Here is a 16055-nt window from a genome sequence, read left to right as displayed (position 1 = left end):
ATTCCTGAGCAGTGCATTGCCATTGAAGGGCTAGCAGAGGAGACTGCTTCCTTTGGTCAGTCAGATGCTGTGGAAGAAGTGGTTGCGTCAGAAGTTCTTTCTCACTATGTTGGGCCTGTGACAGAGAAGGTGGCTGGAGATATCCTCTTGGATGAGGCTTCTTTGGAAATAGAAGGGCAACCATATCAGACAGCTCGGGTGGTTATTGAAGAGACTCTAGTTAGCAGCTCCACAGACATCTCCAACGGGAGCATTGCTGTGACCCGTCCTCAGGTTTCAGATGGTGTGTCTGTGGTGACCGTGGTGACTGGAAGGGTAAGTTATTCTCATGACATTCAGCCTCTGCCTGAAATGTCTGAGCACTGCTTAACTTGTGTTACCTGAGATCCTTGGTGACTGCAGGAGCTCCTGTATTGCCCAGCAGTGGTGAGGGAAACTGCAGCTTTTGTAACTTGGAGATCACAGTGTCTCTGCTTGCAGTTTGACTCTGCCATGTGCTGGTATCACTTGTGCTTTACGATGACTGCTTGAGGTTTTAATTATTTATTATAACAATACTTAGAGTGGGTTCCACAGTTGGACTACAAGATTTTGGGGGGAGTAAATGTTACCCCTGCACTCCTGATAGGTGTTTTCTTGGTTGCAGAGAGGTAGAAGAGAGTCCTTTTAAGCTGAGGTGTTAGGGATCAGTTTTAGTAAACCTTATTCTGTGAAAAGTTGCATTTGCTGTTTTTCAATTTCAAGCTGTGAAGAGTTTGGCAATTTCCAGAGTAGACTTGGTAAAGTCATTGCTTTTGAAGTGATCGTTGTTCTTTCCTGCTTTCTGGTCTCATCAGTCCTTAAGACATGTGTTCGGTGGTGGTGGTTACGAGAGGGTGGGACACAGGTCACCATGTCTCTTCTTTTCTGCATGTATTTTCCCTTTGGCTTCATTTTAGGATACTGAAGAGAGTACCTCTTCCACACCTGCTACACAGTTTATTATGTTACCTTTGCCAGCTCATTCTGTTGTGGAGAACCCAGCATCAATTAAATTGGTAAGAGTCTTGTATGGTGTTTTAAGGTATGGATATATTACCATAGGTTTGTCTTAGAGATGTTAGAGTACAAAGGGTTTGATCATGGTCCAGTTCTAAAAGGTAAACCAATTCGGAGTCATTGTGCCAGTTGATATATTTCTTGTCCCTGGTTTTAAGCTTTCTGTATGCTAATGAGGGTCCCTAGCCTCCTAGAGTGTATTATATGGGCCTGTTTTCTGCTGCCTTCTTCCTGAAGGAATTCTTAGAAACAGATGGAGTAGATAATGCTATCATAGCACATCTGGCCAACAGCAGTTTCTGCATTGCCTTTTTCATGGTCCGTATAGGTGTCTGTCCTCTGCTTGTATGCATATTTGTCTTCATAAAATGCCAGTGTCCATCCCTTTAAGGTCAAGAATCTGTTCTTGTGACAGGAGCACGTGAGCTCCCCGGTCTTGTGGATGGCTCTCGCTTTGGCCACATGTTAGGAGAGGAGCAGTGACCTAAGGTTTTGAGAACCCATGTAAAAGGTTGTGTGGCCCATTACAGGAGGAAGAGAAGTATTATTTCTTTAATCTAACCACTCCAGTCACCTCTATTTCTGTAGTCATTGTAGGAATTCATTGTGCAGTCAGCACTGCAGCTCCTTGTGTTGTATAAGCTCGCATCAAATGCTGTTTTCCAGGCCTCTATGCTTCCAGCTCATGGAACGCTGTAGATATTTATAGTGGTGCATAGTGTGATATTTTTCCAGGTGTCTTAGGGAGAATGGAAATACCTCAGGTTTTCATTCGTGAGGAGAAGTGTCTAGCTTAAATAGTCTCATTTCTTTGACAGCAGCACTTGGATTTCTAGGAAAAAAATGTACCTGGTTAGGAACTTGCAGCACAACAGCTCCCTGGGGAGTGTTGAGGACAGAATATTTAGAGGAGCTGTGCTGACAAAACCACTATGTGTTGATGCAGTTATCCTGGCAAAGATGACAGGTTCTGCTTTAGTTGTCTTTATAAATAGTGCCTGGTGGTGCTGCTGGTGTTACAGTGGTTTATAGCAAGTTACAGTAAAGCACCAGGGAGTACTGGACCACTGCATACGACAGCAAATTACCGATGAAAACTGCTTCTACATCGTGAGTGCTTGTCTTCAAGTCTTGTCGCCCCGTTGACATGAGTCTATTAATCATGTCTTGCCTCAGTGTGGACTGCTGTTTGAATCATTTTTATACCATCTCCTTATGACTTTTTCATACTCAGAAGAGAACTGTTACATCACTGTAAACACAAGGTTAGCTTCTCCAGTAGGCTGTATGCGTTGTTCATCTCTGCTCTGCAATTTGATCTAAACTTGGGTAATACTGAGCATTTCAACTCAGAGTAGTTATGGTGCTGACTCACTCTGATCCAGCTGTGTGGTGGTTGATTAGCAACAGAAATAACAGTGGAGGGCTGGTGATTTGCTGAGTAATGTTTGTAAACTGCTTACGAGGAAAAGGGGAGCGATGAGCACAACTTTGTGTTTTTCAGCTCTGTAGAGAAATTCTTGCCAACTCTCTTTTCAGACAACCACCTATACTCGCAGAGGACATGGAAATTGCACCAATCCTGGCTGTTCCTTCACTTATGTCACCAGGCATAAGCCACCAAAATGCCCGACGTGTGGTAACTTCCTGGGAGGAAAATGGATCCCAAAGGTAAATTTGCTTTTCCTTCCCTGATTTTCAGACTGAAAGTGCTGGATTTGTGAATGCCTGTGGTATTTCTAAACCTGTAGATCTAGCACAGGTGGTCAGCTGCACTTTTGTTCCAATGTTTGTGCTGGAGCAGGTCACCATTGCAGATCACGCTTGGCCAAGGTGAGACGGACCCAAAATCACCACACCTTAGGTAAAGATGCCACTTGGTGTCAGTTAGAACAGATGGGGCTGTGTTTGGTAACTCTCTCTTACTGACGGGACACACATTCTGCCTGCATTATAGTTCCTATGGCTGGAAGGTGTTGCCTGTCCTTCCTGCTACAGCCTTCATTAAGTTCAGGGATTTGGTTGAACCATTTGTTTTGTGGCAATTTATCTGTGTTTGAAGTTGTTCAGCAAATTGTGGTTTTCTGTCGTCTTTCAACGTCGGGTTTTTTTTTTCAACAGAAGGAACAGTTCTCAACTGTAGTAGGTATATGATCCTTTGGAGGCTAGCAAATTAAGTCGATCTAGTGGAAGCTGAAGTGCTGTTGTGTATTGTTGACTCAGCCATGTGTTTGATCATTCATGATGTTCTGACCTTTGGCTAGAAGGAAATTCCTGGGTGTTGGTGGAGTTGTGAAGTTTGTTTTACTGAAAAAGTCTTTCTCCACATGATACCTACTCTGCTTAAGTTATTGGCATCTCTGCTAGCTGTATACAGCAAAAAACGCTTGCTCCTTAGACCTTGGTAATGTCGTGGTAATTTTTCAGCTCTGAACAGATGTGCATTTGTTAAATTTCTGGGTCCTTGGGCATGAGTTAAAGGATATTCTCAGTGTGAAAATTTGCATTGACATCCAGTGGCTTTACATGGATTTGTTCTGAACCTCCTTTGTTTAGTGTCCTTTAAACATTTAGGAGCAAGAACATTTTTAGACACGTTACAAACGCTGTAGTGTCTGGGCTTCCTATGTGGTGGGATACCAATAGTGATGATAGCTTTTTCTGTTCTGTAAACCTGCTGAAGTAGATAGATGGCTAACTGCAAAAACATGTTTTTGCCTGAATACGGCATGCTTGCTCCTGTTAAATCCTACATTGATTAGAACTGAAAGGCTTTAGAGGGAGTTTTCTTTCTGTCTTTCAGTTTTACTCTTCTCTTTTGGGAACAAGTTTGCATAAATAGTTTCACTTGCTTTTATGGCATCGTGCCTTGGGAAAAACATGCACCAGCAGATTTTTTTAACTGGTAATAACATCAGTAGAACTGAAACTAAATATATACATGCTTTCCTGTGCCTTAGAAAGAGAAGGGACTAGGTTAGAAGACGCCTGTTTTTAAAAATCTAGATTGTCCTTCTGAGTATGAATCTGTAGAGAGCTTAGAATTACAATATTTATCATGCTAGCAACTCTCGATTCAATTTCTGATATCTTTTTGCATATCACAGATTCAGCATTCCATCATACATTCGTTGACCCCAGTACATGGCTTCCATAGCCTTAGTCTTGAAGGTGACATTTTCCTTAAAGTCAAAAAACTTGAGTAATTCTCTGTTTCTTGCTCAAATACATATTTTTGTGAATACACATATCCATAAGATACAAGTTCTGTATCCATTTGGTTCCTCAATAGTGTGGAAGAGCAGACAGTGTCAGAGAGCTGAAGCTATGAAAGGAGAGCGTAGGAGGTGGGTCCTTGTTACAGGGGGTGGTGGGTGAGTTTGTGATGTTGATGCTAATGGTGATATTTGAGAGAGTTTAAAAATGACTGATTCTTCAAAGTAAACAGTGTCTAAAAATAATACATGAGGGGCCAGAAGGTTCGATGAAATGTTAACAGGGATTTTGCAGTCATAGGAGATGATGTTTTTCTGCTCTTGTACAATTCACTGCTTAAACACTGAGGATTTTACTGTTTTGATCCAGCATTAAACAGGCCATGGCAAACCTGGCATATGTGAAGGGAGCTTACTTATCTGTGAAAGCCTAAAGCGCTGAAATGTGACTATCTCTTTGTTTCCAGGAAAAGCAACCAAAAAACAAATCTGAGCCAAGTTCAGGCACCTCTCTTAAAACTCCGGCAGCTAAAAGAGGTCAGCAGTCAGTGTTCACAGAACCGGCAGCTGGTAACGAGAGTACCTCCAAGTCTGCCTTGGAAAGCTCTGAAGCTGTCAGCCAGCTGCTGAATGCTGTGCCTGTTGGAGGGCAAATGCAGGAGACAGAGTGGGAGGAAGTGATCGTCTCAGAGGCTCACATTCTTGCAAACAATGTGCTTGCTGAAGACAGAGGGCATGCTGTTGGAGTGATGCTGGGTCAGGAGAGCCAAAAGCAAGGAGACTCTTCTTCGGAGCAGGCAGAAAAAGACAGTGCAGGGCTAGGGATGCCACCATCTTCTGAGGTGCCAAGTCCAAATGCCACTGCAAAAAAGCCGATGGGGTGAGTCAGTTTTCCATATGTTATTGGAGCGTATGATGTCTGTTGTGTGCTGATGGGACTAATCCAAGAAATTGAAGGCTGTTGACAATGCTTCCTGTAAGACCTGTTCTGTTTACTGTCTGTTTCCTGCCAGTTCAGGATTGTTCTTTTCAGATTGTTTTGTCCATCAGAACTAATATTTTCTTAAAGTGAGAATTAAATTATAGTCACAGGGCAGATGTATCCTCAGCACTATTTCTCCTTCTACTGCAATAGCTGTGATTATTGTGCTAATAAAGCATGGTTCAGGGAAGAGAATTGAGGCTGAGAGGAAAACCATGGGATTTTTTTTCCAATTGTAGCTCTTGTCTTTCAGAATTGATGCTCCAGCTGCTACACACAAAGGACAAGAAGTGAAGAGTAAGCCAAGACCCAAGCCTTCCTTGTTGGCTGCAGCAAGACCCATGCGAGCCATTCTGCCCGCACCAGCCAGCGTGGGGAGAGAAGCCAGCACTGAGCAGCCTAGCGGCAGGCAGGCCTTTGCAAATACCGGTAAAAGCAGCATTCTCTGGTGTGCTTTGGGAGTGGTTGTCTTTCCTCACCACCTTGAAGTGGTCTCTGTCAAATAATAAGATGTGTCCAAAGGGACATAGTCACCTACGCTAGAAAAAAACATTCTCTGAGCGTGCGGGCAAATGGGCTGTGAAACACGTGTGTGGGTCATTTCAAGTTGGGAGGAAAAATCTCCTGTGACTATGGTGGCATTTACCAAAGATGTCAGAACAAACCAGGACCTGTTTTCTCCTCTCTAACCTGCTGCATCCTTTTTCTCCTTCAAGACAAGCATTCCCCTGTGAGAACATCAGGCTTGAAGCCCAGTACGCTGAAACAATTGGGCCAGTCGATTCTGCAGCCACCAAGTGTTGAGGAGCGAAAGGTATCTATGGTTTGTTCTTCAATAGGATATATGTAATCATTGATAGGTGTCTCATGGAAGTTTTTTCTGCTTTCAATCTCCAGCTCCAGAGTGCTTTGACCAGCCGGGCATCTCAGGTTAAAGTAGTGGAGGTCAAACCAGACATATTCCCTTCCTACAAGTACAGCTGCACTGTGACTTTGGTGAGAATTTTTCAGATGTCTGACTTATGCCACGGGGAGTGTAATCTCTGGAATGAGACTTTTCTGTGACTTTCGTTTTACTGACTTGCAGAAATGTATCTCGTATATAATGTGAGACAATCTGTACTTTGTATGTCATCAGTTGACCTAATCCAGGATGGCTGCACTCTTTTGCAGTTGTGTTTGGGACCTTGTTAAGAGCTGGATTTTTCTTCATGTCCTGGCAAAATCCCCATCCCCTCCTTGATTTTCAGCAGGGAGAATCAGTGTTTCTGAATGAGTTTAATGTGCGAATGTTTGTGGTCTCTGGAACTGGCGCTAAAATGTTTTGAGTGTCAGTTAAAATATTCTGTGCGAAGTGACAGGGCTTGCTATTTGACCTTTAAACAAGGTGTTAAAAAATGGTGAAAAAACATATATTCAAGCAGACTTTTCTAGAAATCTCATTGGCATCTAAAAGTCAACGTCAGCAAACATCTTTTTTCTGTCATTCAGGATTTAGGGTTGGCAACATCACGTGGCAGAGGGAAATGCAAGAACCCCTCTTGTAGTTACGTGTATACAAACAGGCACAAGCCACGAATCTGTCCAAGCTGCGGATACAATCTTGCCAAAGACAGAGTGGAGAAAACAGCAAAATCTCTGGTAATGTTCAGAATACTTTGTCTTACTAATTGGCTGTTGTGGAGAGGGCAGGGAAATACCTTAGTTTGCAAGTGCCCGTGGGAACTTGTTAATTTTTTTTCATTATGGTAAGCTTTTCTAACAGAATAATGTCCTATCGAAAGTACTTGTGATAATGTTTGTACTGTAACTCCTGCAACAGCGGTGCTTCAGGCTGAGAATGGGACTGAGTGCACTCAGTTCTACCACTGGATGTCTCTGTAGCTTAAAAATGCTTACAGCACCTTGGTACGTGCTGGGGAAATCACCCCTGAAGTCACATCTGTTGTGTCAGCTTTGTTGAAGTTCAGACTTCAACAAGAAACTCCCCAGTACGCTCTGCTAGTGCCAGTCAAGTTTGGACATCTTGTATCAGAGCTTCCTATTTTTTAGTTGTAGTGCAACTTTACTTTCAGCCTGAATTTATTTTTGAATGCAGTATTTTTTTTCTGTTGTAGAAAGATGTTTTTCAGTTGTCTGCTGTTCTACATGGACGTAAATAATGAATTCTGGGTTTTGTTTGTCTGGGGTTTTTTGCATGTGAAGTTTCAAAGGTTTGTTTTTCTCATACAAAATTGGTTGTTTTGGTTTTTTAATTAAAAAAAAATTTAAAAGGAGCTGTCCTGTTCCTAGCTGAAGTGCCCACTCAGCATATAGACAGACTACGTTTTAGTCTGTATGGTAATATGACTCTTGCACGTATGATTTTTTTATTATTTATTTTGAAGAACATAACTCTGTGTAGTGTTTAAAAAAAAAAGGGGGGGGGGCAAGCAGACTGAAATGTCCTGTGTGAAACTCACACATAAGCAGCTGTGTAAGGAACAGCAGTGTGCTTAGCTCAGCTTGCATTTTGAGAGGCATGTGGCTTGTCTCTTCCTCATTTAGTTTTTTCTTATTTTCTGGTTCTAGTTGTGTTTAACATTCTTATTGCACAGTTCGATGTTGTCTCTGGGCTTTGGACTGATCATTTGTCTCATTGCTATACTAGACAGAAAAAGCAGGTTGTAATGTTGGCAGAAGGGTTTAAGTGATTAAACAGATTAGCGTGTTGTGTTCTCACTGTTCTTCTGAGCCACCTGGAGTTTGGTTCTCCTGTGCTTGTACATTTTGTCTTGATAGCAATGTGTGTTGGGAGCGGGGGCCGTGTAAGGACGTAATTGATTGGTGTATTCCATACATCGCAGCCCCAAGTTTGCATTTAGCATTTGTCTAACTTCTGGAGAGGTGTGCAGACTGCTGGGGCTGTCTGAGCACATTATACGGGAGCATGTGCTTGGTAACCTATGGAGGAAGACAGTGATGATTGCCGGGATCATTGAAGTGTTTGTAGACCTCTTGGTGGTTGTCCTCACCCTCTTGATCCTCCATCTCTGCACTAACACTGCAATTCAGTGGCAAATCTGTGATGGTCTAGCAGTATTATAGGGTTCCTGAAAGGCTAGGCTGTAATGAAGTATTTTCGGTGAAGTAACTTAGACTTGAAGCTTCTGGAGTAAATGATTGAGCAATGGAGTAGATGGCAAGTCTATTGGCTGCAAAGGTTACTGTGTTTCTGTTACCTTTTATGACTTCTTTGAGTTTCTTAATATTTCATTCCCATGCTTGTCTAGTTGAATATGTGAGTATTTGACCCGCTTTTCAGGAGGTCTCTCCAGGTCAGCCTGATGTGCTGAACACCAGCGAGCCCCTAACCCCGTCCCAGAAAGAGATCCAGCGTCAATCCACCCTGCAGTTGCTGCGCAAGGTAATGCAGATCCCAGAGAACGAATCGGAATTGGCCGAGGTCTTCACGCTCATCCATGAACTCAACAGTTCACGGCTCATCCTGTCCAACGTGAGTGAAGAGACGGTCACCATAGAGCAGACCTCCTGGTCAAACTACTATGAGTCTCCATCTACGCAGTGCCTCCTCTGTAACAGCCCGTTGTTCAAAGGGGGACAGAAGTAAGATTCAGTTTTAGACTTGTGACTCTTTCAACCTCGTACTGATGTTTTATGTTACAAGCATGTCTGAAATAATATTCGCTTTAGTCCCTGGTGCTGAAGCTGGTGTGACACTCAATAGGTTACGTGTATGTGGAGAGGGTTTAGCTGGTTAGCGATAAGCTGCTGCTGTTTCTCCTGTGCAGTGTAGTTTGTCATTTTCCATTCCCATACAGCAGGAGAGCATCATCAAAGAGTGATTGCTAAGTCCAGATGTGATTTTTTTTTTTCTTGAAACAGAATCTTTTCATTAGTCACCGCTCTCTTGTTTTCCATTCTGATGGCCTGAGGCTGACAGAGGCAAAATTGTGGGATTACAAATTTGCATTATGTGATTTCTCCACACTTCCTGTGTGGATCTTTTTGTTTATGATGTTTTTGCTCTTTTCATGGCTTAGCGTGGGCTTGAGTAAATCCTTTTTTTGGAGCAGATAACCAAATTGAAATCCGAAGGACTTTCTGAGACTACCAGTGTATAGGCTAGATTACCTTAACTAGATTTGAATAAAAGCCTGTAGGATATCTCTTCACTGAGCCTGCCAAACACCCTCCTGCTGCTGAAAGCCTGAGCTGAAATGTTTCCTGCAGCACGATGGTGGGTAGTTTGCTGTTGTATTTCTTTCTTCAACCAAAAATATTTTCTTGATACCAATTACAGATGTTTGCTTTGGTCAGACTAGTATTATTTGAGATTTTTTCCAGCAGGGATACTTTTTATACTTAGTAATTTTTGTAGAACAGTGCGATCTTGCACCCTGTCCGTGATCTTGTGACCTACCAACCTGTGCATTGCAAATCCTCGCTTCAGTGCTGGGCTGCATGGTAGTGCTCTGAAGGCAACGCTCTGCGTGTGGGACTCTCCCATGTGCCTGTGTAGGCTCTAATTAAACCCCTGCTAGTGGGAGGGAGCTTCCTTTGACTTTGATTCCTATTTTCTCAGGTGGACAGCCAGATTTCTGCTGGTAGGGCACAGCTGGCATTTTCCTGTCTGAACTTCCTCCTTGACAGCTGTACTGTAGAGAAGCAGGCCTTTCTGACTCTGTGTGTGCAGGGCCAGGCTGTCAGGTAGAATGTGTTACCAGACACCATTTGTTGCCCCACAGCAATAGGGCTGATACATCTCCCAGGGCAGCTGAGGCCGTAGGTTTTCTCCACCTCTTAAATACTGTGCACCCAGTATATGGAGCTGGAGAGATGCTGTAGTGCTGTTAAAATAATGTGAGCAGTGACCTGACTGCCAGAGGAATCCATTTTAAAATGCAACTTGTTTTTTTTCCTGGTGTGAAATGATGTGAACTGGCTCAGACTGACATACTAATGAACTAATCTCAACTAGAACATTTTAAGTTACTAGACTGAAAAACCTTTTGGCTTGACTCTCTGAAGCATCTTTTGTTGTCTGTTACAGTTCCCTTGCTGGTCCTCAGGAGTGCTGGCTGCTGACAGCTAATAGATTACAGGTGGTTACAGCTCAGGTCAAAGTGTGCTTGAACCTGCAGTGTCTGGCCCTCCATAGCTTCACTGATATTTACACAGGTAGGAAAAATGCAAGCATACCAACTTACAGCATGACTACAGTCTAAACCCTTCAGAAGCCTTGAGACTGTATCAGTGCATTGTCTTGCACAGAAAAGCCTATTCCCTGCCCCAATGTCCTAAACTTGCACTATTCTTCTGCTTCTTCTACAAGTAAATCTATATTTGTGAGAATGCTTTGGTGAGGAAGACTGTGCCTTACTGCATGAGTCTGGGTCTCCTCTGTGTAAGTGATATATGTTGAGTTCTGCAAGGCAACTCCTGAGATCACAGTCAAAGACCTCTCTGCAAGAGTGTGGTTTCTCAGTATTGTGTGGTGAGGCCTGCTGCAAGGCAGTCTGGAGCTGAGGAGGTGGATTGGGTGCTGTTCCTTGTAGCTTTTTAAATTTAAAGACAGGTCTGGGAAAGGAGCTAATCTTGCTAATGTTCAGAGGGGATAGGCCCAGAAGCACTATCAGCTGTTTCCGTTATCCTCTGAGCCGTACTCATGAGTATTTTGTGTATCAGTAAGGAATGTATTTCTTTGTGAGGAAGATCTGGAGTCCTACAGACAATAACTGTCTTGTTTTAACTGCAGGCCTTTTCAATGTGGGTAACAAGTTGCTAGTGAGCTTGGATCTTCTGTTTGCAATTCGAAACCACATTAAACTTGGAGAGGATCCCAGAGTGGCTGTTGGCAATATTCTCGACTCTGTTCAGGAGCAAACTGGTGGGTTTTCCTTCTTGGTTTTTACCATAACACTTACACCAAACTCTGACCTGCTGATGATTGTTAAGTTATAAAAAGGCAAAATTCACCACTCCTGGTGTGGTATGTTTTTGTTAAATAATTTCCTAAACCCAACAGTACCTCTGTGACCTTTGTCACAATTCTCTGGAGGATAGGTTTGGGTTTGGTTGTTTGTTTTTATTCTGCATAGGAGAGTTCTACCTCTCCACTGACTTTAGGAAGTGAAAGCTGTAACAGTGGGATGTTCTCTTTTCAGAAAAAAGACTGAGCCCTGATGAGCAGGTTCAGCTCCAGGAACTGCTGTGCAATGGCTACTGGGCCTTTGAGTGCCTGACAGTCCGGGATTACAATGATATGATCTGTGGAATCTGTGGCATAACCCCCAAGGTGGAAATAGCCCAGAGGAATGTGGAAAATGTCCTGGCACTGAAAAACATAGAGGTAGGCTCTTCACAAACTTCACATCCTGTTCATGTTCAAAGCAGACCATAGTGACTTTTGCTGACTCTGGTCTTTGTAATGCACGATAATTACATGAGACCTTTTTGAGCAGTTTTCTGCTGATGCCTGGCAAGAGGATGTGGCTGTAGTGGTGATGCCTGCACTTCCTCTTAGAGGTGTTGATGTGTGGTTTGGGGAAAACAAGATCCTCTGTGCATGGGCCAGAGCTTTTGTCCAGCAGCCTCTGACAGCAGGGACCTTGAATGAAAGTTGCTGAACTTGGCCTTCTTCCTTTGACACGAAGGCATCCTTTGTTTTCCCCAAAAGCAGTTTCCTTGAGGTGCTATCTTCTCTAATGGGGAAAAAAGCCCTGCTAGTAGTATGTCTGGCTTTTATGTCAAGTAAATGGTTTTGACTTTCATCCAACGGAAAGTGATTGTGAGGAGCTCTAGGAGCCTGAAGTCATCTTGTTATATTTGGGCAGAACACTCTCCTGGGTAGTCCCATTGCCTTGAGTGAGGCTGACGTGGATCTGTCAAATAAACTGTGGTTATTTGTATTTGACCAGTGTGTTTCTTGCTCTTCCTAGTTTACTTGGCCAGAATTCTTGGCATCAAGTGAAGTGAATGTAGAAGACTTCTGGTCCACGATGGAGACAGAGGTGATTGAGCAGGTGGCTTTTCCTTCTAGCATCCCCATCACTAAGTTCGATGCCTCTATTATTGCTCCTTTCTTCCCTCCACTGATGAGAGGAGCGATGGTGATCAACACTGAGAAGGACAAGAACCTGGATGCACAGCCAGTGCCAGGTAACTGCTGAGGTTGTGTTTACTAAAGGAGTGCTTTATGTGGCAGTGACTTCAGTTTAGAGTTGAGAACTGATGATTGCATGACTCTAAATGTTATGTCTGCTGAAAGAAGGCAAGAATGTTGGGGTGAGTTCAGCTGTTCTCGGGATACTTAGCAGCTTGTGCTCTGGCCTGCCCAGTGAAGTTTGAATGCACTGGTGCACTCTGTTACATTTGAGACATGGGAGACATGAAAACACTGCAGTCCAAATGAGATATGGTCTGTTTGCAGAGAGGTGCATGCACAACTTGAATGCCAGCCAGCACTGTTCATGGCTTTCTCTTGCTGGCAGTTGGTTGTGCAGTCTCTGCTTCTGCAGTCTTCAGAAGAAATTATTTTGGTGACTTCCCTTCCTGAGAATGAGTGCTGAGACTTGTTCCCTGTCTTTGCAGGTAATGGGAGTGCCTTGGTGAGGCTCCTTCAGGAAGAAAACTTCAGGCTTGAGCTAATAAGCTCTTACAGCGAGGAAGAGCTGCAGAGCTTTCTGACACAGTGTGGCGTCCCCTGGGAGGCTTCAGATACAAAGGTAACAGCTTGTTTGCCCACATACAAGCATGCAGGAGTGGAGCTGTTCTTCACTGTCTTTCCCTCATTCACACTTGCCATCCTAGATAATTAACTTCCCATCCAACTGCTCTAAGGGCAGGGGTGGGTTAGAAGTGAGTGCCTGCAGATGATAGGATAACTTACACATGGTGAAATAAATTGAACCTTTGTGGGCTAGAAGAAAGGAAGCCTGTAATTACCTTGTCACAAGCTCAGCATCATATAATTGCTTGTCATACTTGTGGTGCCAAGTGTGGGATTAGGAGGTTACTGAAAGAACTGCGAATTAGGATATGGGAGACTTTGCCTGCAGCCTTCTCCCTCTCTAGAGGAGTCCATTAAATTTAGCCACATACAGACTTTCTCTGGGGCCTCTTCTCTAGGACCAGCTCTGCTACTCCCTCCTGGCACTCTATGAGTCTGTACAGAATGGGACAAGCATCACACAAACCTCTGCTCATCACACAGGAGGAAAAATCTACAAAGTGTGCCCGCATCAGGTAAGGAAGGATGGAGTCAGCAATGTTTTTTCTTACCTTGCTGTTCACTATTATCTGACTTACCAGTGTGGGACTCCCTCATTAAACAGAAGCAATGGAGTGGGCCTCTCTGAGCCTTAGGAATGAAACACACTGCCTGGGGGTTGGAGTATGAGCAGCGCTGCAGGAGATTTCAAGACTGGTGATCTGAAGCCTGGTTTTGATGTTGCTGCTGAGGTGGAGTTGAAAATCACCTCCTCCCGAACAGGATAAAGTGAATGTGTATGAGGAGAAAAGAAAATACCTTTAGAAAAAGTAACTTTGGTTACTATGTTGTCTGGAATACCTGAAAGGAAGCTTAATTTTTTAAGACTATTTTTCTTCATAAGTTTTCAGTTTTATTGTGCTGTTGTTGATAATCCTTTGATAATCCTTTTCTTTCCAGGTTGTGTGTGGCTCAAAGTACATAGTAAGAGGAGAAAATGCCCGGGATCACGTGGACCTGTTGGTTTCCTCACGTCACTGGCCTCCAGTGTATGTTGTTGATACAGCCTCTTCGGTGGCACTGTGTGCAGACATCTGCTGTCCTGGCCTGACTTCCCAGATGTGGGGGAAAAACCAGGGCTGCTTCTCTGACCCCATGGATCCTCCAACGGTTAGTTATCTCCACCTTTGAGCTCTGCTGTGCCAGGCCAGCATGGAAAAGTCTCAAGTGAGATTTAAAATTAAAAAAAAAAAACCAACAACAAAAAAAACCAAAAAAACCCCAAAAAACCCAAAACCAACAAAAAAGTATATGTAGCTGGCACTGTGCCTCAAGATAACTTGACCTGATAAAGTATCTCCTGCCTCACAGCTTTGCCAGTGCACAGCTTCCGAGCATAGCGGAAAGCGTAACGTGTTGCTTGAGGCATTGGGTTAGGGTCAGGCTCCCTAATAGGAAGTGCTGTGCTGGAAGTGCACTGTAGCAGTTCAAATCATGAACTTTGGAGCTTGTAGCTTATTTTGGCACAGCAGCTCACTTCTATCAAACTACTGCTGTTACTCGAGAAATGGGAGAGGAAGAGGGTTACTGGTGCCTTGGGATTATCTGGGGGCATACGAGTGAGGAGAGAGTGTACAGAATCACCTTTGTGGCGGTGATTTAGGGGAAGCATGAAGCAGTTAACCCTCCCTCCATCCTGGGTCACAGCGCTGGTTTGAGTTCAGCAGAATGGTGGTGGTGTCTCGTTCTTCTTAGCTGGGGAGAGGCTCCTGCTTCTTGGTGCATCTCTCTCTCTCTCTCTCTCCAGTATGTGTCCTGCCCTGAACTGCTAGACCAGCACTACAGCGTAGACATGACTGTGGCTGAGCACTCTGTTCAGCACCCCATCACCAAGTCGTCGGCACGCCGAATTGTTCACACGGGTTCGGAGCAGAACAGCCACCGCGATCCAACGGCTCGGCATCACTGCATCTCCCTGTGTCGAGAGCTGGAGCCCTACAGCGCCATCATCGCTGCCATCAATGACAGCAAAACGAGCAACATCCGCCAAAGGCCCATCACCTTTGAGAACGCCACACACTATTACCTCTACAACCGCCTCATGGACTTCCTCACCAGCAGGGAAATTGTGAATCGGCAGATCCAGGAGATCGTACAGAGCTGCCAGCCTGGGGAGGTGGTGATCCGTGATGCTCTCTATCGACTCGGAGTGGCCCAGATTAAAACAGAAACACAAGAGGATGAAGAGGGGAAGCAGGAGGATGATAGAGTTGCTGAGTAACAAAACAGCTTGTTGAGTTCTCTCTCTGGTTGTGTGGATGGGCGGGCTGGGCCAACTTCTGCAAGGTTTGGGCAGCTGTCTGGCTTGAGAGTTTAATTTTACAGGTTGGAGATGTGGTGCTGATGGCTTTGACTGCTGTTAATGACCAAAGAGCTGTGTGCTTCCAGCGTGTTGACAGCTGCTGCGAGCATGGGTCTGTCACCGCCCTTGCTGAAGACTGCAGCTCCTGGGGTGTGTGATAGACCTGCTGCTCAGGGGTGTGAAATGTTGCCCTCCCTGCAGCTGGCGAGTGGAGGAGAGGCAGGTCTGGTAGCGGGGAACAGGCATGGTCAAGCGCACAGGTTTTTTAATTCTGAATCTTGCTTGCTGACTGCTTTGTGCATATTGGTGGCAGAGCTGGGGTTGTGGGAGCAGGCATGAAGACAGCTAAGAAGACTTTCCTCAAAACATTCTGAATAGATTAGGACACTGACTCCTGCTTGGAAAGCTTGTAGACTTCTCATATGCCTTGGCTGCAAGGAGTCTTTAGTTGAGGAGGAGAAGGAGCTGTGCAGTTTCAACACACAGTATTTGGGGGGCCTCCCTGGAGGCTGCACTCCACTGTCCAGGATTGTGGGTGTTTTGGCTGCAGAAAATTTCTAGAATTGTTTGTCCTTCACATAAGCACTAATAATTTAGAAGCTGAACCACACAGTGAGTGAAAGTGTTCTGTGTGTTAAGGTAAGAATTGACCGGGCAAGCCCTAGGGGAGCCAAGCTTGTTGGAGGGCTGTATGAGTGCAGTGTAAAGGGGTGGCTGTAGAAAGGGAAAGATGCTCAGAATTTCTCT

At 44.4% G+C, this 16055-nt stretch overlaps 1 protein-coding gene across 1 annotated transcript in view; it reads left to right on the top strand.

Moving 5' to 3' along the window:
• Window positions 1-15227, top strand: part of HMGXB3 (HMG box domain containing 3) — a 16702-nt gene extending 1475 nt beyond the window's left edge. The window contains 17 exon segments of the mRNA XM_010185074.1: window positions 1-315; window positions 939-1037; window positions 2578-2709; window positions 4721-5133; window positions 5489-5664; window positions 5952-6049; window positions 6133-6231; window positions 6727-6876; window positions 8540-8841; window positions 10289-10416; window positions 10994-11125; window positions 11403-11587; window positions 12177-12396; window positions 12829-12962; window positions 13366-13482; window positions 13907-14116; window positions 14754-15227. The exon segment at window positions 1-315 is cut by the window's left edge and continues 18 nt beyond it. Coding sequence (XP_010183376.1) covers window positions 1-315; window positions 939-1037; window positions 2578-2709; window positions 4721-5133; window positions 5489-5664; window positions 5952-6049; window positions 6133-6231; window positions 6727-6876; window positions 8540-8841; window positions 10289-10416; window positions 10994-11125; window positions 11403-11587; window positions 12177-12396; window positions 12829-12962; window positions 13366-13482; window positions 13907-14116; window positions 14754-15227 — 3384 coding nt within the window.
• The last annotated feature ends 828 nt before the right edge of the window (window positions 15228-16055 follow it).

This window comes from Mesitornis unicolor, unplaced genomic scaffold, assembly GCF_000695765.1.
Source record: "Mesitornis unicolor isolate BGI_N332 unplaced genomic scaffold, ASM69576v1 scaffold10965, whole genome shotgun sequence".
Classification (NCBI taxonomy): Eukaryota; Metazoa; Chordata; class Aves; order Mesitornithiformes; family Mesitornithidae; genus Mesitornis; species Mesitornis unicolor.
Note: the sequence above shows the minus strand (reverse complement) of the source record. Positions and strands in the feature narration are given on the sequence as shown.